The following is a 17,474-nucleotide window of genomic DNA, read 5'->3' on the forward strand; positions in this document are numbered from 1 at the left end:
CGTTACGCTCGTGCTCACGGACTTCTGCGCGTCCACTCCATGCAGTGTACACCACCCATCTCACTTGCATCGTTCGTATTCTCCACTACATACATTGTCCGACAGACTATATATACCTCCGTACTTCATAGCATGTCGTTTACATCCATGGACTTCCTCTTCACGTCTCTCTCATTCACTTAAGTCTAATACCTGCGGGCCTTCCTGTTCTTGGCGTCCTATGGGTTCTTCCTACTGTAGTGCTATACGATATCTCTGGACGGACGCGGCATAGCAGAGCATCAAAGTTGTGGGTAGTATATTGGGAGGTCTGTTGTGCTAGGTACAATTTCCCGGTCAAAATGAGAGTCCAGATAGAACTTAACGAACGATAGAGTACGTGAGGTGGGTCATGGATGCGCTGAAGCATTCAATGGACGCCATTGTCTAATTTATAGCAAGGCGTCGTGCGGGCCACGGGTGTCAAGTATGCATTTACATGCAAGCGGTCCACGTTCATCGGTGGGGGACTTGACACTGACACACGCCCATACCAACGCTGCGGCCAGAGTATCAAGCCGCTGACCCAACTCTGACCCGCTCACGGTTGTATGATGCCGATGTGACTTAGTCAAGGCTAGCAAGCGTTTCTGGCCGAGATCGCCACGACCTGGGAGCAAGGTTAGATACCTGTCGTCGCTCCTACGTTAAAGGGCTACTCACTTCGTCCGAATTTTCCTCAGAGTCATCATGCCCGAGTCATCGAGCCTCAGTCTCCACGACTCCCTCCAAACGTAATAATGTCGGTAGGGCCTTCCAAACCGCTTTCTGAACCTTCCCGTGTGTATCGTGCATAGCCGCCTCGCAAGACTCGCACACTTTTGCTCTTTCAATGACCATCCAAAGGTTCAGATGACCGTCCATTACGTCCGCAGTGCACGCCGACGACGGCCACGCGAACGACTCTAGCATTCGCGCTTTGTTGGTAGGGCATGCCTGTTTGGCCGTGCAGCAACGATTTGTTGTAGGATCGTGCGGACCAAAGAGCTTCATCGACATCTCCGCATATATACGGCAGAGCTGCACCCTCCCGTCCAGGCAACGCTCGAGATCATCCAAGGAAAGGCCGCGGTCTGTGCCGTTGACGCGGAAGGGGGACAATCGATGTAGTAGAGTGCGATGGTCCAGTTGGCAGCACACGTACAGTGCCGCTGGGAGTAAATCGGCCGCACAGATAAGACGAGCTAGATTGACGACCTCAATGGCATCTTCAAGCACGAAACCTGGTAAGTGGTCGGTAACTTCGCAGGTTCTGAAGGGATACGGAAATGCGCTCCGAAGTGGAAAGGCTTTTCGGAGGCGTCCGAGACAGTCCTCGCAGAGGCTCTCTGCAGTATACTTATGTCCGATACGGAGGAGAGATGTGACAGACGCAAAGTCTGGCATCTCGTTTCGCAGGAAGCTACAAGTTCGATGTACAAGTCAATATTCGCTCCTGATCAATCAGACCTCATGCCAATACGCACATGGGACCGCAATAGAAAGCATCCAGAAGGCGAGCGAGTTCCTTGGGGTGGTCATGCAACTCGGCGATCGGGGTATCTCCGTGATTTTGCGCATCGACTGGTTGAGGAATCGTGGAAAGGTCCTTGAAAACCAACGAGTGCTTCGCTAGCACCCCCATGTGAACTTTGAACATGGTATCGCCTGCCTGGAGAATGATGTTCCCATCGTCAAACCACGGCTCGCCACGCCGGCAGGGTTCCAAGCTTGGGCCACTTGTACCACTAGACCGCGACCATGCCAGTGGCATTGGCGGCGCAGGCGTGCCATTGTCGCCCATTTCGTCCCGCTTGTATTCGATGCCGCGTCGACTGTTGAGACTTCTATCCTTGTGTCAGTGCTGCCCTCGAGAGGATATGCACGAGATGAGGGTTGAAGCTCTTTGAAGCTGAAGCGTGTATGGTACGCCGGAAGGCCACAGTTCGATTTCCGTTTGAGGTGGCTGTTGCCAAGGCCCGGTCTGCTTACGTAAGCTAGTCTGGCCGAAAGTCTTGTTCCGATTCGTGCCTCCCCTCACTAAATTCATGTTCTACTGAGTGCTACAGACTATTCTTGATCTGTATTGAGTTGAATTGTAGCTTTTGAATACATTGTGGGGAGTCCTTTCGGTACAGTTTGTGGCGCTCGGCAGAATGCGTGGTTAGAAATCTGAGATCTGATGGCAATGACGGACTGCATATCATGGGAGTCGCCAGCTTTCGCCAGCAAGAGTCTACATTCACACAATCATCAGTAAGTACCGTCTTCCACAGGCTGTGGTAGATTACAACAATAAATACGCTCATCAGTAACAAGGAACTATCTTCCCATTGAAGATGTACGCAAGTTCAAATAATCGTACACTCTGGAGTCCGTTGGCAATCAGGCGTACGCCGCATGACCGTACCCGTACTGCACCTCGGATCCCAGTAGTCGAAGTTCATGAAGATTTGCCAGCAAAACGATACGACTCTTCATCTTTGCCGTACTTCTCGAGGGGAGACGTCAGTGCCGCAGTTTCCATCGCCTCGGAAGTGGCCCATGCGGGACCGCGCCCATGAGCCTTGGCAGCCTTATTGCGACGCACATAGAAGAGAACTGCGAGGCTGATGTAACCGGATCCCATGGCCATGACGAGTATGACCAGTGCAGTCAAGGCAGCGTGGTCCCCCGAGCCCTTCTCGGAGTTGTATGAGATATCTCCCAAGACAACCGGCTGCTCCGACTCGTCGTCAGAAGCAAGTCCACCGAGGAGATCACGGCTCTGGTTCGTCACTTCGGCTTTCGCTGTCGACTTCGCCGTTGTGGTCGACGCGCTGACCGACTCGGAAGGAAGAGTGTTCCCCGAAACCCTGGGCACTTGCTCGTTGGTCGGTTGTGCACCTGGGCCGACAGAGATGCCGCAACGCGTCAGGCATTCCTGGGATCCATAAGCTACGTCATCTGGAATCTACTGTTTTGAGTACTTTCACTCAACGATCAGGAAACTACACAATACTCACCATCTCTGCAAGACTGGCTACTTCTTCGACGCCGATCTCTCCCAGAGTTGCAGCCACGATAGCAGCAGGCAAGCCAAACACTGTGTGCGTCATTGTGAGCTCCGTGATTCTCAGCATGATGCTAATCAAACTTACAGCCCTGCGCAGCGAGCAAGGTGCCAGGGTCCTCCGAGTTCAGTGCCGCTGTTGTGAATATTAGACGGTGACGGCTACTCTTCCCGGGAAGTACTCACAAACGAATTGAACAGGTTCGCAGTTATCATTGAACTGGAAGTGGATGGAACCCTGCAAAAATACTATCAATGACTCGTACGATCCAGCGTACGTTGTTCTTACCTGAGGCAGAAGCATTCCCTGGCCTGCCGTTATGTTATTGACGACGAATCGTGACCCGGTCTCGGTGATCATGCCGTTCTGCAAGGTACCGTTGACCAGGTACAAAAACTCGGTTGCGCGCGGATGGGTATGTGGCGTGTTCATTCCGCAAGGCCCGAGGAACCCTGCCAGTAGTGCAACACCTGGTAGTGGCGTGTCAGTAAGCAATGTGCTACAAAACAGGCGATGCAACTCACCGTTACCAACCAGGGCAGGGAAAGCGGCAACCGATGCCAGTACGAGATGTCCAGCGGCACCTTGGACAACACTGGCTGCCGGGGGTTTCAAGAAGTCGAAGACGAACTGTATGGCGTTCAAGTCAGCATCATTATCATACCAAATATCGTGGAGCTTACCTCAGAGTCCTTCGGAAGGTCAGCAACACGGCCGACATGATCGGGGGCTACGATGAGCTCTTCAATTAAAGATGTCGTGTTCGTCGTATTCTGAGCAATAACCCCCGGTGCAATCGCAAGGATCAGCGAAACGATGAAAGGCGACAACATAGCGAAAGTGTTGGCGATTAGTAGGCGAAGGTAGGATGCTGTTTTTGAGTGCCTGGGGACCCTCTTGAGCAGCCGATGCCACACTAGCAACCTGCAGGCCGTCTCACCTCATTTTATAGTGCCAGCGCCTTAATGAGTATTGTTCCTACGTCCAATGTGCATTGTGGTTTGTCTGTGATGTCTTCTGTACAGGCATGCTATTATTGGGTTCAAGCACATACATGAACCACTGACTCCCGGGCGACCTACAGGGCTAGCCTGTTGGGGTGGAGTACTACACGCGCAGACACAGCCCCCGGGGAGGTCAGCTACGCTCGGTCTCGGTCAGTGCTCGGTGAAGGATGAGATATTTTGTCATGCATTGACCGCCTACGTCACGGTATTTTCGGTCTGCTTGGCTGTCCGAAACATGTTTCGTGGGTACTGTGCGTAGTATTGAAGCCCGACATACCCTGACTTCATTCTGAGGTTGGACGCTCAGCTCTTCGATTACAAGTCGGGCGCAGTCGACGTTCTCATTTCCAGAGAAAGAGAAGGCTGTCTTGGAGCGCAGGCTCCCATGACAGGTTTGGAACGCCGACGCGTTTCACTGCAAGTTGTGTCGACAATTGAGATACGATCGATGCCATTTTGACCAATCACAATGGAAAGGTTATTGTCCAGTGAGACCCGGCCTTTCTGTCGAGACATGCCTCAGAGTCAATAGTCTTCTGAAACATGCGGCAAATCGCTCATTATCAGCTCGCGATCCCATACAATTTGATTGTCATGGCTGCGAAAGACAGACGTAGAATATAAATTAGTTCTAGAAGGTAATGATACGGCTACAAAAAGGTATTTGTCCGTTAGCCATACTACCAATCAACAAGGATACCCCAAAGGCCCAACACGTCATAGCCGTGACTCAACAACTAGAACGAACGACTCGGAAGAGTAATCATGCGTGGAGATGGTTGTAGAACGACTGCTGCGAATCAGCCGGGTCGTAAGGCTTGTCGTCAGAGACGTCAGGGACCTCGCTGTCGAGAGTGGGGACGAGGGCGCGGCCTTTCATGGGAGGACGAGTATAGGTGCGGTTTTGCTTTGCGCTGCTCCTGCGGCGCATGAAGAAGATGGCCGCAATGACGAGGTAACCCGCGCCCATGACACCCACGACAGCGATAAGCGCGATCTCAACTGGTTGCATCTTGGAGGACGAGCCTGACGAACCCGAAGACGAGTCGGCGATTGCTCCGAGGACGCTCCGGCTCTGGTTCGAGCTCTGGTTCGTGTAGGGCGTTGTCGCCGATGGGGTCCATGCACTAGCAGTCATGATGGCCGAAGGAAGAGCATTGCCGGAGACACGAGGGACCTGCTCTTTCGTAGGCTGCTGACCGGGGTTGATGCCGCACCGCGCCAGACATTCTTGCGAGCCAAAGGCGATGTCATCAGGAATCTGCAACGGACATCAATCCTGGGCACCAACTACCGAGTACAGGTGACACTTACGATAGTCGCAATGCCAGCCACCTCCTCGACACCCAGCTGACCGAGTGACGCAGCAACGATAGACGGAGGCAAGCCAAACACTAGAAATGGAACGTTAACGGTGACCTGAAGGCACGTCTAAGTCAACACTTACGCCCTTGCGCAGCCAAGAGTACACCGGGGTCAGCCGAGTTCAGAGCGGCTGCAGGAGACGTGAGATGCATGTGACGGATACAAAGGCATCACACGTACAAACGAAGTGTACAGTCTCGCAGTTGTCGTTGAACTGGAAGTGGATAGAGCCCTACGCCGTTATCAGCATCGTGTGGTCTGTACTCAACGCAAATATCAGGCAAACCTGGGGCAGGAGCATCGCTTGATCAGACGTGATATTGTTGATGATAAAGCGAGAGCCCGTTTCCGTGATCATTCCGTTCGTGAGCGACCCGTTGACTAGATAGAGGAACTCGGTTGCTCTCGGGTGTGTATGGGGAGTGTTCATCCCGCATGGCCCAAGGAAACCGGCGGCAATGGCAATACCTTAGAGTCAGAACTCAGTTACTCCAGGACCCATGGTAGAGTACAAGCCACATACCATTACCAACCAGCGCTGGGAAGTCGGCGACAGACGCGAGGACAAGGTGCCCACCGGCACCTGTGGTCACACCAGCAGCCGGGGGATTAGCGAAGTCGAAGACGAACTACAAAGGTGTTGTCAAAACAGGCAACCAAGCAGACGAAGAGCTCAACATACATCGGAGTCTTTGGGAAGATCGCCAACACGACCCTTGTGGTTCGGAGCGGTAATGAGTTCGGCGATCAGTGAGTTAACGTCCGTAGTGGTCTGAGCCGTAACCACCGAGGCGGCGAGGGCGATGGGCAGGAGAAAGGAAGAGAACATGACGTGAAAGAGGCCAGGAAGAAAGCAAAAGGGCTGCGAAAGCAAGAAAGAAGAAGGTGTGCGACCGTAGATAGAGGTCACCTCACATTAACGCAGATATTATATACAACGGCGATCCCGGTGGGAGACACTAGCGAACAAGGTCGCCCCTGTGGACGCATCGCAAAGTTGGAATGGTCTCAAACCTGTGAGACTTCTGTCATGGAACCGGTGAGCAACCGGGTCGACGAATAGCAGCACTTACCACTAGCGTGCTTCCCGTGACGGCACGCGCGCCGTTTTTCGAGGGCGCGTACACAGCAATCAGTAGTACTTACTACAAGAGGTCGCGCTACCCCGATCCAGATTCGGATAGGAGTTCGTCACGATCTCATTGTTACAACGCCAGTCGGTGCGACGGGAGCCAATTGTATGCAGACACCAGGCAGTGTGGGGCTGTGTGAAACACGACTCGGGGCGCACGGGGCCTCGAGGACGAAACTCTGCGAGAAACCCGACCTTGCACAGCACGACGGGTAGTTCGACAACCCGACTGTCTCAAACCCAGAAGGTACTTACTAGAACACTTACCATTGGCCACTGTGCTGCCTCTCGTTATGACCCCCGCGAGTCTACGGTCCGATCCAGTGGAAGCACTAACAATAACCCGTATTGTTACCACCTATGACCGACAATTGAGAAGCATGAGGAGAGCAGAAACACACAGCACTTCGTGCCCTCCAGCGCTGCTGTCGGCATCGACTCTTGAAATTGTCAATACTACACAACAAACACGGAGGATGTGCTTCCTTATTACCGGTAGTAGCGCAGCACGCTGCACGCCTCCTGAACATGCCTAGTCCCCGCTCGAACCTTGATTCTCCCGCAGCGCTCCTGGAAAATGATGGCTAGGTATGGGTTCGACCGCCGGCTGTCGATCATGTAGGCGTCCTGGTAGTGATACTGACAACGCCGCCTGACCAATGACGGCGCCGTGTGCCTGCGGGCACTTGTGTCAACCGGAGCTGAGTTTATGTAATTAGATGTTGTACGACCTGAACGTGAGCAGGAACAGCGTACCAGATGTTGCTCGCTATGTACAGCCTCAACGAGGCATGTTACACTGATCCGTCTGCGTCCTGGTTGTCAGAATCTGTACCTTCGCCGTCCGTCCTCCTGGTCCACCAGCGCAACAGTCGCCGCTCAAACCTCTCTACCACACCAGCAACGTAATCATCGTGGACACCGCACCAATGAGCGGCCCGCCTGATAACCATGTCATACTCTTCAGGTAAAGATCCAAGTGCGTCGAAGGTGTTGTAAATCGGTAGTTTCTCCCCAGGGAGCAGGCAGTCGTCGTCCTCATCGACGCGTAGCGTGGCTTCCAGAGAGGTGGGCTCCGCCGATAGGGATTGAGGGTTGTCCTGCTTTTCCTTGTCCTGCTTGTCCAGAGGAAAGAAGGTTATCGCTGCGTTCCGCTCTACAAAACCTTAGTGCCATGCATCAAGGTGTGGCCCGATCGACTGCTGCACAATCACGTTCCAGCCCTCGGAATGTGATGGTGCAGCGATTGTCTCATGCCATTCCTCATGCTCACCTACTATTCGATCCTCCTGCGGTAGCAGCGCCTTCTCGCAGAAAGCCAAGTAATCGTCCAAGGCGTTGTTGTCCATATCCTGAACGTACCTGATCCGGTGTCCAAATCAACTGAAGAGATCCAACCCAGAGAGGCTTACATCTGTGAAGTAGCACAGAACCGATGGTGCTCATGTGCTGAATCGTCGCAAGCCTTGATACGACCCAGAAAGTCGTCGATGCAGGGTAGAGAGCATGCAGGATCGTTCCTTTTCTTGGGCGACCTGATTCGACATCAGCTGCCGTACAGTCGCTTATGCTACCTATGCCGACCTGGGTTTGCCATCTAGCCCGTAAACCATTTTGAGAACGACGATCACGGTGGCAATCAAGGAGACCTCGGGGACGGCATTGTCAAACTTATGCCATGTCGGATCTTTCTTCTTGACGCGTTCGAGAGGCGCCGAGAGCGTGCGGTGTAAGGTCAGTGGCACGGAAAGAACGCGGGCGACTTTCTTGGTCAACACATATAGCGTCGCTGCAGTGCTGTGTCAATGCACACCCACAAGTTCAGTGAAGCAACGCACGTGTCCCGCACAGAGCGCGGACGGCTCGCCAGAGTGTTGGCGCTGCATTCATCTCTGGCGTCTGCACTTGATGTGTGGAGTACATTAGTTTGGCAAGCCTAGATGCGAGGCCGTGTAGAAGTATGACCGATGGTGCATGCTGGCGACACATCAGTCGCGTCAGGAGATGCTTAGGCCAGATACCTACCTCTGGGGACAGTGCACTCTTCGTATGCTTCGTGAGATGAGTAGTGAGGCTTTCAGGGAGGAGTCGGACGGGGTCAAGGTACGGTAGATCATATCCCTCAACCAGTCTGCCAACACCTAAGGACCCGGTCAAAATTATCGCCTGCGAACGTGCGACATACCTCACAAAGTCCATATAAGTCGCTGGTAGCCGCAACGTCCAACAAGCCACCACCAGCACCGCGAGGTTGTTCACGGGCAAGTCGTACTTCCTGCCGAACTTCGTTTTCGTTTTCGTTCGAGATGCGGGAACCTTCTTCTGCGCGCCCTCTCCACCTTCATCATCCTCCGAGGACGACGACGACGCTTCCTCTGCCTGCCTCATGAGCTCCACCATCTCCGGGTCATCCTCCTCGTCGCTCGACGACGAGGATGACTCGCTGTTAGCGGGCTCAGCGGTCTTCTCGGGACCGGCTTCGTCGCCGCTTCCCTCGCGCGACGGTGAGGTGTCGTGTGTAGATTGGTCTGGCTTGGAAGATGGGGTATCTGATTGGGCTTGGGTGGCGGAGAGAGGTTCTGCTGGAGGTGGAACGGGGAGCAGACTAAGGTGCAACGCCCATACGTCTCGGCAGACGATCTGGAAGAGTATGAGGAGAAGGTGCGCAGTATGACGCATATATTCACCTCAAACTCTGCTGGAAGTCCCCATAACCCTGTCAGAGCTGTGACTTGCATGCGCAGGAGCAATTGTAGACACTGGAAGTAGTGATACCGTGCGCGCTCGCCATGGTAGACTGCATAATGCACGTAAGACAGACATGCGATATGGAGCAAGAAGGTACTGACGCCTCGGGTCTGCCTTGCTCTCTCGTTCTTTCTTCTTCCTAGTCGACTTCAGCGCGCGCTTCTTCAGAGCGTGCGGGCCTAGCTCAGTGACCTCTCTCGTCTCATTGCGGTAATTCTAAGGTCGGATACTTTAACAGCTCAGTCAAGAAAGTTCAGAAGTCGAAATACCTGCAAGACGTGCCCCTCACTACATGTTATGAGTCCGCTCGAAGGCTCCTTGTGCCATTGCTTCGAGCCGCAGATGGGACAACGTCGGCGAGGCGCCATGAACCACAAGTATTCTCTCTGGAAGGCGTCTTAACAAAGAATCTGCAAGTCAAATCGAGTTTGCGAGTTTCTGTGCAGGGTGGTGGGCAAACGAGCAAGGAGGAAGCTACCGCCAGCCTAAGGTCCTCGGAGTCGCGGCCAGGTCGCGGAGGATCGCTCGAACAGTTTGGCGCTCAACCGAAGCAGCCAATGAGAGCGCGCGGAGTTTACACGCACTGCTCGCGTCGTGATCGCGTTTCACCGGCGCGTCGTCTCCTCTCTTTTGCTACGCTAACTTACACCTGTTTACTCTTCCACTCTTCCAGCACTTCGCTGGACTGAAGCACTGACAAGCTCGGGGTTTCTGGGAAAACCCTCAGACACGCAGTATGAGGTTACTACTGCCTTGTCTCCTCCTGGCTACTTTGGTAGCATGCGTGGCAGCGTGAGTGTCGCGTCACAAGCTTGGGTCTCACCTGGGGGCAAGGCTCATTCTTTTCTTCACTAGGTGGACAAAGGTATGCACCTCCGCACAATCGGGGTCTTCGTACCTAAACAGCGCCGTAGGAAGACCATGAGATCTTCGACCTCGTGAGCGCGGTTGAGTCCTCCGAAGGTCAGTACACGGTCAAAAATACAAGCGATGTCATTCTTTGAACTATCCGGTATTCTGTGAAGGGAAGGGGACCACATTCTACTCCTGGCTGGGCGTACCATCAACTGCCAGCACTCCTGAGATCGCGAAGGCCTATCGGAAAAAGAGCATACAGCTCCAGTACGTTTGTTGCCGCATCATTACTCTGTCCTCTCACATCATTACGTTGCTAGCCCGGACAAGAATCCAGGCGACAAGAATGCCCACGAACGCTTCGCGAGGCTCGGTGTAGTATCCGCCATCCTGAGGAGCACCGAAGGCCGCGAGCGGTGCGTGGGGTCAATGTCGCCCATGCGCGATCACTGATGACGTGCAAGATAGTTACGACTTCTTCTACAAGAACGGTGTTCCGAGATGGAGGGGAACAGGATACTACTATTCCAGATTCCGGCCCGGGCTAGGCGTACGTGTCTCTGCGAAGAATCGGTGGATGACGCTGTACCTGACGTCGAGTCCGCTCTAGACTGTCGTCGTCTTCCTGACGATTCTCTCTTCCGGTCTGCAGTACCTCGTGCAGTCCTTGAACTACAAGCGAGACCTTGGCAGAATCGACTCTATTGTGTCACAGGCGCGCTCCGCGGCATGGGGAGCGAAGCTCGTCCCTACGTCTGAAGGCCAGAGGAAGGTGAGTACGTCGGGTGGTATGGCAAGAGTATGTTACATAACACGGTACACAGGTGAAGATCAATCTGGGTGGTTCACCGCGACTGGACGAGGGTGGCAATGTCATCGGTGGCAAAATGGTCGACATGGTGGTTGAAGGAAACGACGTGTACTTCGTAGGTCTTGTACTGTTTTCTCTCTCGCTCTGCTCACCTTCGTCTACCGACATAGCTTGATTCCGATGGCAGTCTGCATCCCGTGAACAGTGACACAGCCATACCGCCATCCCTGAGGAAGACGTGGTTCATCACGCTTCTTTTCGACCTATACAGCAAAGTCGCGAACAAGGAAGCGGCTGCATCCGACAAGGGGAACGCCCAGACCAACGGGGAAGCGTATGACAGCGGCGAGGATGGTTCCGCGACAGGATCAGATGCTCCGGGCAGTGGGACCGTGACGCCCCAGAACGGCGCGGCGACTGGGTCAACGAAGGGCAGTCGGACAGCCGCTACCATGGCTGGCGGACGTAGACGAAAGGCGGTGAAGAAGCGGTAACATCACCTGCTCGCCTCGCATGTCAGAGTCTGGCATCGAATATCTTATTCTCCTTGGGGGCCAAAATATCATGGTCGTTGATGGACTGGACGTTATCGTGTGCCGCGACGAGTGAGCCACAAATTGACGGTGGGCCAGCCCCATGACTGGCGCGCTAAGCGTTCTTGGGCTGTGACTCGTCGATCCACTGGACCACATTGTGCGAGCGAAAAGTGGCGGTGAGGATGGAACGAAGCGCCGCATGACCGTTGCCCCGAGGTCGGTGCAGTGCGGGCGCGCTCATGGGGCGGGAGGGGCGGGCAGCCGGCGGGCGGGCGAGGGAATAAACTGGGGGAATATGAGTGGATAGATGATATGGCGGATAGGATCTATGGTAGATCGAATTGGATAGCGCGCGAAGATAAGGCGGAGGTGGGTTCCTGGCTCCCGACAGCCCGTGTAAATAACCGTCAACCCGCTCCAGTGCCCCAAGCCGCCTGCACTTGCTCCTTTCCTCCATCTCCCCATCCTCCTCTCCTCGTCGTCGTAGACATGTCCGCCTACCGCCCCGACCTACTGGCACCCTTCCTTGCCCTCCCCCAGGGCGACAAGATCCAGGCTGAGTGTACGCGCATCCACTGCGCATCTATGTGACTCGACGTGACTCACATTCACCCCAGACGTCTGGATTGACGGCGATGATGGGCTCCGTTCGAAGACCACGGTATGTAGGCCCCCGCAATGGCGTGCACTCTCGTCTAACGCGCCATCGCTCTTCAGACTGTCACCAAGAAGGTGACCGACATCGGGCAGCTCCGCATCTGGGACTTCGACGGTTCCTCGACGAACCAGTCCCCCGGCAATGACTCCGACGTCTACCTCCGCCCCGCCGCCATCTTCAAGGACCCATTCCGTGGCGGCGACAACATCCTCGTCCTCGCCGAATGCTACAACAACGACGGCACCCCCAACAGGACCAACTACCGCCACCACGCTAAGAAGGTCATGGACCTCGCAAAGGACTTCGTCCCCTGGTTCGGTCTCGAGCAGGAGTACACGCTCTTCGACATGGACGGTACGCCCTTGGGCTGGCCGAAGGGTGGTTTCCCTGGTCCCCAGGGCCCCTACTACTGCGGTGCCGGTACGTTCCCTTTCTGGGGCTGGTTTCTGACATGGGTGAGAACTGACCACGGATCTTGCTGTGCTCTTCCAACACAGGCGCGGGCAAGGTCTTCGCCCGTGACCTCATCGAGGCCCACTACCGCGCCTGCCTCTACGCAGGTGTGAACATTTCCGGTATCAACGCGGAGGTCATGCCCTCCCAGTGGGAGTTCCAGGTTGGTCCGTGCGAGGGCATCTCCATGGGCGACCACCTCTGGATGGCGCGCTACCTGCTTGTCCGTATCGCCGAGCAGTGGGGCGTCAAGGTCTCGTTCCACCCCAAGCCCCTCCAGGGCGACTGGAACGGCGCTGGCTGCCACACTAACTACTCCACCAAGGCGATGCGTGAGCCTGGAGGCATGAAGCACATCGAGGATGCCATCGAGAAGCTGGGCAAGCGCCACATGGAGCACATCGCCGTGTACGGCGAGGACAACGACCTCCGTCTCACTGGTCGCCACGAGACCGGCCACATTCACACGTTCAGCTCTGGTGTCGCCAACCGTGGCGCGTCTATCCGTATTCCCAGGCATGTCGGTGCTCAGGGCTACGGCTACCTCGAGGACAGGCGTCCCGCCTCCAACGTCGGTATGTACAGCAACTCACATCGGCGAGCTATGTCTCACAATGTTCCATAGACCCCTACCGCGTCACCGCGATTATCGTGGAGACGACCTGCCTCGATGTCAAGTAGACGTGAAAAAAGATGGGTCAGGCGTAGAAGTCAAACAAATTGTGTAGCAAATCGCTCTTTGGTTTCTCCGGCGACAGCCCTCGTCGCAGCTTAGTGTTCATCCACTATAACTATATATATGCGCTGTCTTCTCGTGTTCTACATTACCGAGACTGGTATCACCCCTAAGCTACAACTGCGCGTTAGACAAAACACAACGAGACCGAGAGAAGGGGTAGGGTCATAAAGCTAAACAAAAACATATGGATACATGGGTTCACCCTCAGACGTTACTTTGACTTCCAAATCGAATCTGCTCAGTAGGGCGCATTGACGATGTTTGACCGACTACCGAGGCTCTTCCGTGGTGTCGCGATGGAGGCCCTCGTCGGTCTCTTCAAATTCTTCTTGTTGATTGCCAAGACGTTGTTCTCCAATGCGACGATCTGCATGACATCGCGTGAGTTCTGAGGATCACGATCAAACGGGAATGACCACGCACAATCTCCTTATCATCACCGAACTTGAAGTTATCCTGGACAACCATGTCTTCGTACTTCTTGATCTCGTACTTGTCGAGCTGACCCTTCTTGACCTTGGCGAAGTCCCAGGCAACAACGTATTGGCCTGTCGACGTGACAATCGCGTTCTCTTCCTGCCCTTCGCCCATGTTGAACCTGGATATCATCAAAGTCAGACCAGACCCGGCATGATGCACCATAGAAGAAACCTTACCTCGCAGGACTGAAGGACACGCTGTGGTCCATATACGCAACATGCTCTGCACGAAGCTGGAGCCGACGAGGGATCGGCTTCGCATTCGCAGGGAAGCTCCTGTCAAAGCCCAATTGCCCAGTATAGCGTCCTTCTCCGATGAGCGTGTCGATGAGCAAGAGGTACGTCCTCGTCGTCGCCACGATCCAGCGGCCATTCGCCGTGACATCGATACCAAGGATCGGGTCTCCGAGGGGCGGCAGCGCTGTCTTCGCGTTCTTCCCAATCGAGTCGAACATCCTGATGTCGCCCTTCTCGCTCGCGACGGCGAGCTTTCCGGACTCGGTCGTGGCGACGCCCGAGAACTGGTTCCGGCTGACATACTGCTTGTACTGGCTGTCGACCATCTTATTTCCCGACATGCGCGGGTCGATGCGGAAGAGCGCGTTGTGCGACGCGCCGACGATCGTCTGCTGCGGCGTCATCTGCGCGAACTTGCTGTCGGGCGCGACGTGGTTCACGTTGATGTCGTCGTGCACTTTCCACTCCTCGACGATCTTCCCGCGCTCGATGTCCAGGCTGAATAGCGAGTTTGGTGCACCGGGGTTCATCATAACCATCTTCGTGTCTTGATCGTGCAACATCACCTGTGTTCGAAGACGTTGAGTCTAAATCTGCCGTTCGGGAAGAAGACAGAGAATACGCACATGTTTAGGAGCGAACTCCTTGCCCTTGGGGGTCTCAAGGTGGCCGATAGTCGCGTGGTATCTGACCTGATTATCGCCTGCATGCGCGAACACCCCAATGCTTCCGCCTCGGACGACATACGACCTATCGCCCTTGTAACCAACTGTCAACTGGGAGTTGCGCTCGCCCTTGCGAAGCGGTGGCAGACCGTCTTCCTCTGGCTCAGGTTCAGGTTCAGTCTCAGACTCAGACTCCTCGTCACTCTTGTCTACCAAGAGATTGAGCCCTCCATTAGCTGTATGCGTAGCTGCATACTCACCAAGTTCGTTGGCAACGTCCTCTTCTTCATCCTCTTCATCCTCCACATCCTGCATCTCTACGTCCTGTACTTGCGAGCTCAGCACGTAAGCCCGCTCCTCCACCTACAAAACGACGTCAGGGTGCGGGAAATACGCGAAATGCAGACCATGTACCTTTGCCTTGTCCCACGAGTAGTTGTTCAGAGATTCCCACAGACCCCTACTGAACAGCGCCTGGAACTGCTCGTATGCTTCCTGCGTCTCGAACTTGAGGCACCAACTGCTCTGTGCTCCAGTATCACTGATATTATTCCACGTGAAAGCAAGCATCTTGGCCGCCCATCGCTGGTTCATATCGGACGTGATCTTGTGAGCCAGTGCCGGCCCTTCGTCTGTGCTCGCGAGCAGCCAGTAGTCGAAAGGTCCAGCGGATGTATGCTGCGCGATTGTGGCGCTAACATCAGCTTGTTTGACGAAGAAACCTTTGTCCAGATCCCATAGATGGAGCTCCGCTGGGTGAGTGAGCAGAATCTGCGCATTGGGATCCACGGTTATTGTCGAGGTCTTGGGAGATGTCATCGCAGAAGCTGCAGCAGGTATGGGTTCTGGAGGGGCTTCGGATTCGATTGCCTTTCCCTTGTCCTGCTCAGACGGAGGTCTAATAACGCAATGATCAGCCGAGCATCGGAGGACATTATTGGTCTGCCCTTGTAAAGCGGACAATGGAATACAACACTCACTGTCGGATGAATTCTTGGAGTTCGGCGTCTGTGGTATCATCGGCGCTCTTTCTGTACTTGCGCTCGTACATCGCGCGATACATGCACGTTTCGAAGAAGGCCCGTGTCGGCTCATTGGTGCCGGGTGCCACAAATTCATAGAATTCATCGACATCGCCGTCCAGGTCGCGCCAGACGAAGCACGGGTGTTCTTCGCTGTTTGTGCTTTTGAACTCTAGTTCCTCGCTGATCAGGAAAACCCGCTCCTCATCGGCTAAAAGCAACCATTAGGTTCAAACCCACGGGATAGTCTAGAGCCACTTACTTTCCTCCTCGTCCTCCAACAACTCTTGATCCCCCTCCTCGTACACGCGAGTGACCACAAGCTGGAAATTGTGCTCTACTGAAGCAACGCGCCGGATGGTAGCCATGGCGTCATTGTATCTGTGAAGGTGTTGTTCAGTCGCAGGACATACGCGTAAACCAGTCGAGAGCACCTACATGCATTCGCGGGCCCCACGGACGGTGCCCGACCGCACCAGATATAGCTGCCCTTCAGAGATCTTCACAACTTCAGCTGCATTGGGATCGTCTGCGGGGGTACAGGGGCTTAGCTGAGTGCTCCACCAGACACAACTCGCATATACTCACGCCAGACTCTTCCGATTACTAGACGCAAGATTTGACCTGTCAAACACACTGTTCAAGCAGAGAAATGGGCACAGACTCACGGCTTCTAAAGATGTTCATGCTGGTAGATGGGAGTAGAAGGGAATGAGATAGTGCGCGCGGGACAAGAGCAACTCTGGAATAGGGCAAAGCTCGACGCGTGATGTTCGCGGTGTGACTGTATCTGACGCGTTTCGTCACGTCACGCACGCGATCGAGGACGGAGGCTCGGAAGTCAATCAGCGCGAAGCGTGTCCCGGTCATCCTGATCAGAGGCTGCCAGTGCCACCCTTTCTCTCGTGTAACTCGTCAACCACTGTCATGTCCTCCTCTCCCAGCCCAAGGCTCAGCTCGCCATTGCCCTCCACGCCTGGTAAGTCTTTATGCCATTCCTACGCACACGCCACAAGGTCTGAAGATGTCTAGGACGCTACGGTGGCGTGCCACTGCGCGAGTCCACCCCTGGCACGACAGACAGCAACTTGCGCAGTCGATTCTTTGGATCACGCTTTGGAGATGCTGAGGTGTGCTCCACTTCATTCCTACGCAATACACTTCGGTGACAACAGACCCACGTAACCTCACAGCCTACTCCAGGTGATGCGTCGCCCACGTCCACAACCCTGAGTTCTGTGTTCAACCGCTCGAGCATCCCCTTATCCGCTTCCTCTGCACTGTCCTCAAATTTCGACAACCCGAAGAGAAAGATCACTATCCGCGCCGATCCTACCCTCGTCACCTGCTTTGACACGGCGGACAAAGAGTTGTACGATCTATGGGCACCGAAACGCTGACCTCGCCACACCATACGATGCAAATGCAGTCCGTCAATGAATGGATCGTGGCTCAGATTACTGTGCATCATCTATGTATTACATGATAGTCAAGAGTAGACGGTACGTCACGGCATGTGGAGGAGCTATAATGATACACGAGGCAAAACAGGATATCCGCATTGTCCAGAGCAACTAGCAACAGACACTCATCAGCTTCGTCAAGTATGCTACAGAAAGTGAGTGGTGGTAAGTAAGGAACAGAATCAGTCTCCAGGACCCGCAGATATATACGAGTAAGAGGTCACATAGGTCGA

The 17,474-nt window shown here is 54.5% G+C and overlaps 8 protein-coding genes across 8 annotated transcripts; 3 read left to right on the top strand and 5 right to left on the bottom strand.

Moving 5' to 3' along the window:
- Positions 1-367: 367 nt before the first annotated feature.
- Positions 368-1,953, bottom strand: C8Q71DRAFT_819801 (uncharacterized protein). Its single transcript, XM_047926161.1, has 3 exons — positions 1,506-1,953; positions 703-1,441; positions 368-649 (listed from the first exon to the last, which is right to left on the bottom strand). The coding sequence occupies exons 1-2, from the start codon at positions 1,820-1,822 to the stop codon at positions 739-741; spliced, it is 1,020 nt and encodes a 339-aa protein (XP_047785092.1). The 5' UTR covers positions 1,823-1,953; the 3' UTR covers positions 368-649; positions 703-738.
- Positions 1,954-2,461: 508 nt separating this feature from the next.
- C8Q71DRAFT_852781 (RmlC-like cupin) lies at positions 2,462-3,904 on the bottom strand (the record flags this gene model as incomplete). The annotated part of the gene is made up of 7 exons (XM_047926853.1): positions 2,462-2,971; positions 3,024-3,103; positions 3,159-3,206; positions 3,257-3,308; positions 3,360-3,541; positions 3,596-3,701; positions 3,755-3,904. The coding sequence occupies 7 exons, from the start codon at positions 3,902-3,904 to the stop codon at positions 2,462-2,464; spliced, it is 1,128 nt and encodes a 375-aa protein (XP_047785093.1).
- A 721-nt stretch (positions 3,905-4,625) lies between these two features.
- C8Q71DRAFT_732019 (RmlC-like cupin) lies at positions 4,626-6,679 on the bottom strand. The gene is made up of 7 exons (XM_047922228.1): positions 6,126-6,679; positions 5,967-6,072; positions 5,730-5,911; positions 5,624-5,675; positions 5,526-5,573; positions 5,393-5,472; positions 4,626-5,339 (listed from the first exon to the last, which is right to left on the bottom strand). Exons 1-7 carry the CDS (start codon positions 6,270-6,272, stop codon positions 4,842-4,844), a joined length of 1,113 nt encoding a protein of 370 aa, XP_047785094.1. The 5' UTR covers positions 6,273-6,679; the 3' UTR covers positions 4,626-4,841.
- A 533-nt stretch (positions 6,680-7,212) lies between these two features.
- C8Q71DRAFT_38588 (uncharacterized protein) lies at positions 7,213-9,833 on the bottom strand. The gene is made up of 11 exons (XM_047918230.1): positions 9,593-9,833; positions 9,425-9,539; positions 9,263-9,372; positions 8,761-9,215; positions 8,601-8,706; positions 8,414-8,552; positions 8,160-8,364; positions 7,988-8,110; positions 7,849-7,937; positions 7,332-7,740; positions 7,213-7,276 (listed from the first exon to the last, which is right to left on the bottom strand). Exons 1-10 carry the CDS (start codon positions 9,689-9,691, stop codon positions 7,370-7,372), a joined length of 1,812 nt encoding a protein of 603 aa, XP_047785095.1. The 5' UTR covers positions 9,692-9,833; the 3' UTR covers positions 7,213-7,276; positions 7,332-7,369.
- A 226-nt stretch (positions 9,834-10,059) lies between these two features.
- Positions 10,060-11,483, top strand: C8Q71DRAFT_852784 (DnaJ-domain-containing protein; the record flags this gene model as incomplete). The annotated part of the gene is made up of 9 exons (XM_047926854.1): positions 10,060-10,115; positions 10,179-10,188; positions 10,238-10,286; positions 10,349-10,445; positions 10,499-10,594; positions 10,647-10,728; positions 10,789-10,950; positions 11,003-11,104; positions 11,160-11,483. 9 exons carry the CDS (start codon positions 10,060-10,062, stop codon positions 11,481-11,483), a joined length of 978 nt encoding a protein of 325 aa, XP_047785096.1.
- A 531-nt stretch (positions 11,484-12,014) lies between these two features.
- On the top strand, positions 12,015-13,317 carry C8Q71DRAFT_698239 (uncharacterized protein; the record flags this gene model as incomplete). The annotated part of the gene is made up of 5 exons (XM_047920010.1): positions 12,015-12,087; positions 12,143-12,186; positions 12,243-12,603; positions 12,681-13,211; positions 13,262-13,317. The coding sequence occupies 5 exons, from the start codon at positions 12,015-12,017 to the stop codon at positions 13,315-13,317; spliced, it is 1,065 nt and encodes a 354-aa protein (XP_047785097.1).
- Positions 13,318-13,429: 112 nt separating this feature from the next.
- C8Q71DRAFT_38669 (VID27 cytoplasmic protein) lies at positions 13,430-16,731 on the bottom strand. Its single transcript, XM_047918235.1, has 11 exons — positions 16,447-16,731; positions 16,367-16,384; positions 16,217-16,307; positions 16,041-16,159; positions 15,737-15,989; positions 15,171-15,654; positions 15,017-15,119; positions 14,718-14,965; positions 14,032-14,657; positions 13,799-13,973; positions 13,430-13,742 (listed from the first exon to the last, which is right to left on the bottom strand). The coding sequence occupies exons 1-11, from the start codon at positions 16,646-16,648 to the stop codon at positions 13,614-13,616; spliced, it is 2,448 nt and encodes an 815-aa protein (XP_047785098.1). The 5' UTR covers positions 16,649-16,731; the 3' UTR covers positions 13,430-13,613.
- C8Q71DRAFT_852787 (uncharacterized protein) lies at positions 16,706-17,178 on the top strand (the record flags this gene model as incomplete). The annotated part of the gene is made up of 3 exons (XM_047926855.1): positions 16,706-16,757; positions 16,811-16,908; positions 16,972-17,178. 3 exons carry the CDS (start codon positions 16,706-16,708, stop codon positions 17,176-17,178), a joined length of 357 nt encoding a protein of 118 aa, XP_047785099.1.
- Positions 17,179-17,474: the final 296 nt, after the last annotated feature.

The sequence above is a fragment of the Rhodofomes roseus genome (assembly GCF_022264815.1).
Source record: "Rhodofomes roseus strain CIRM-BRFM 1785 chromosome Unknown C8Q71scaffold_1, whole genome shotgun sequence".
Classification (NCBI taxonomy): Eukaryota; Fungi; Basidiomycota; class Agaricomycetes; order Polyporales; family Fomitopsidaceae; genus Rhodofomes; species Rhodofomes roseus.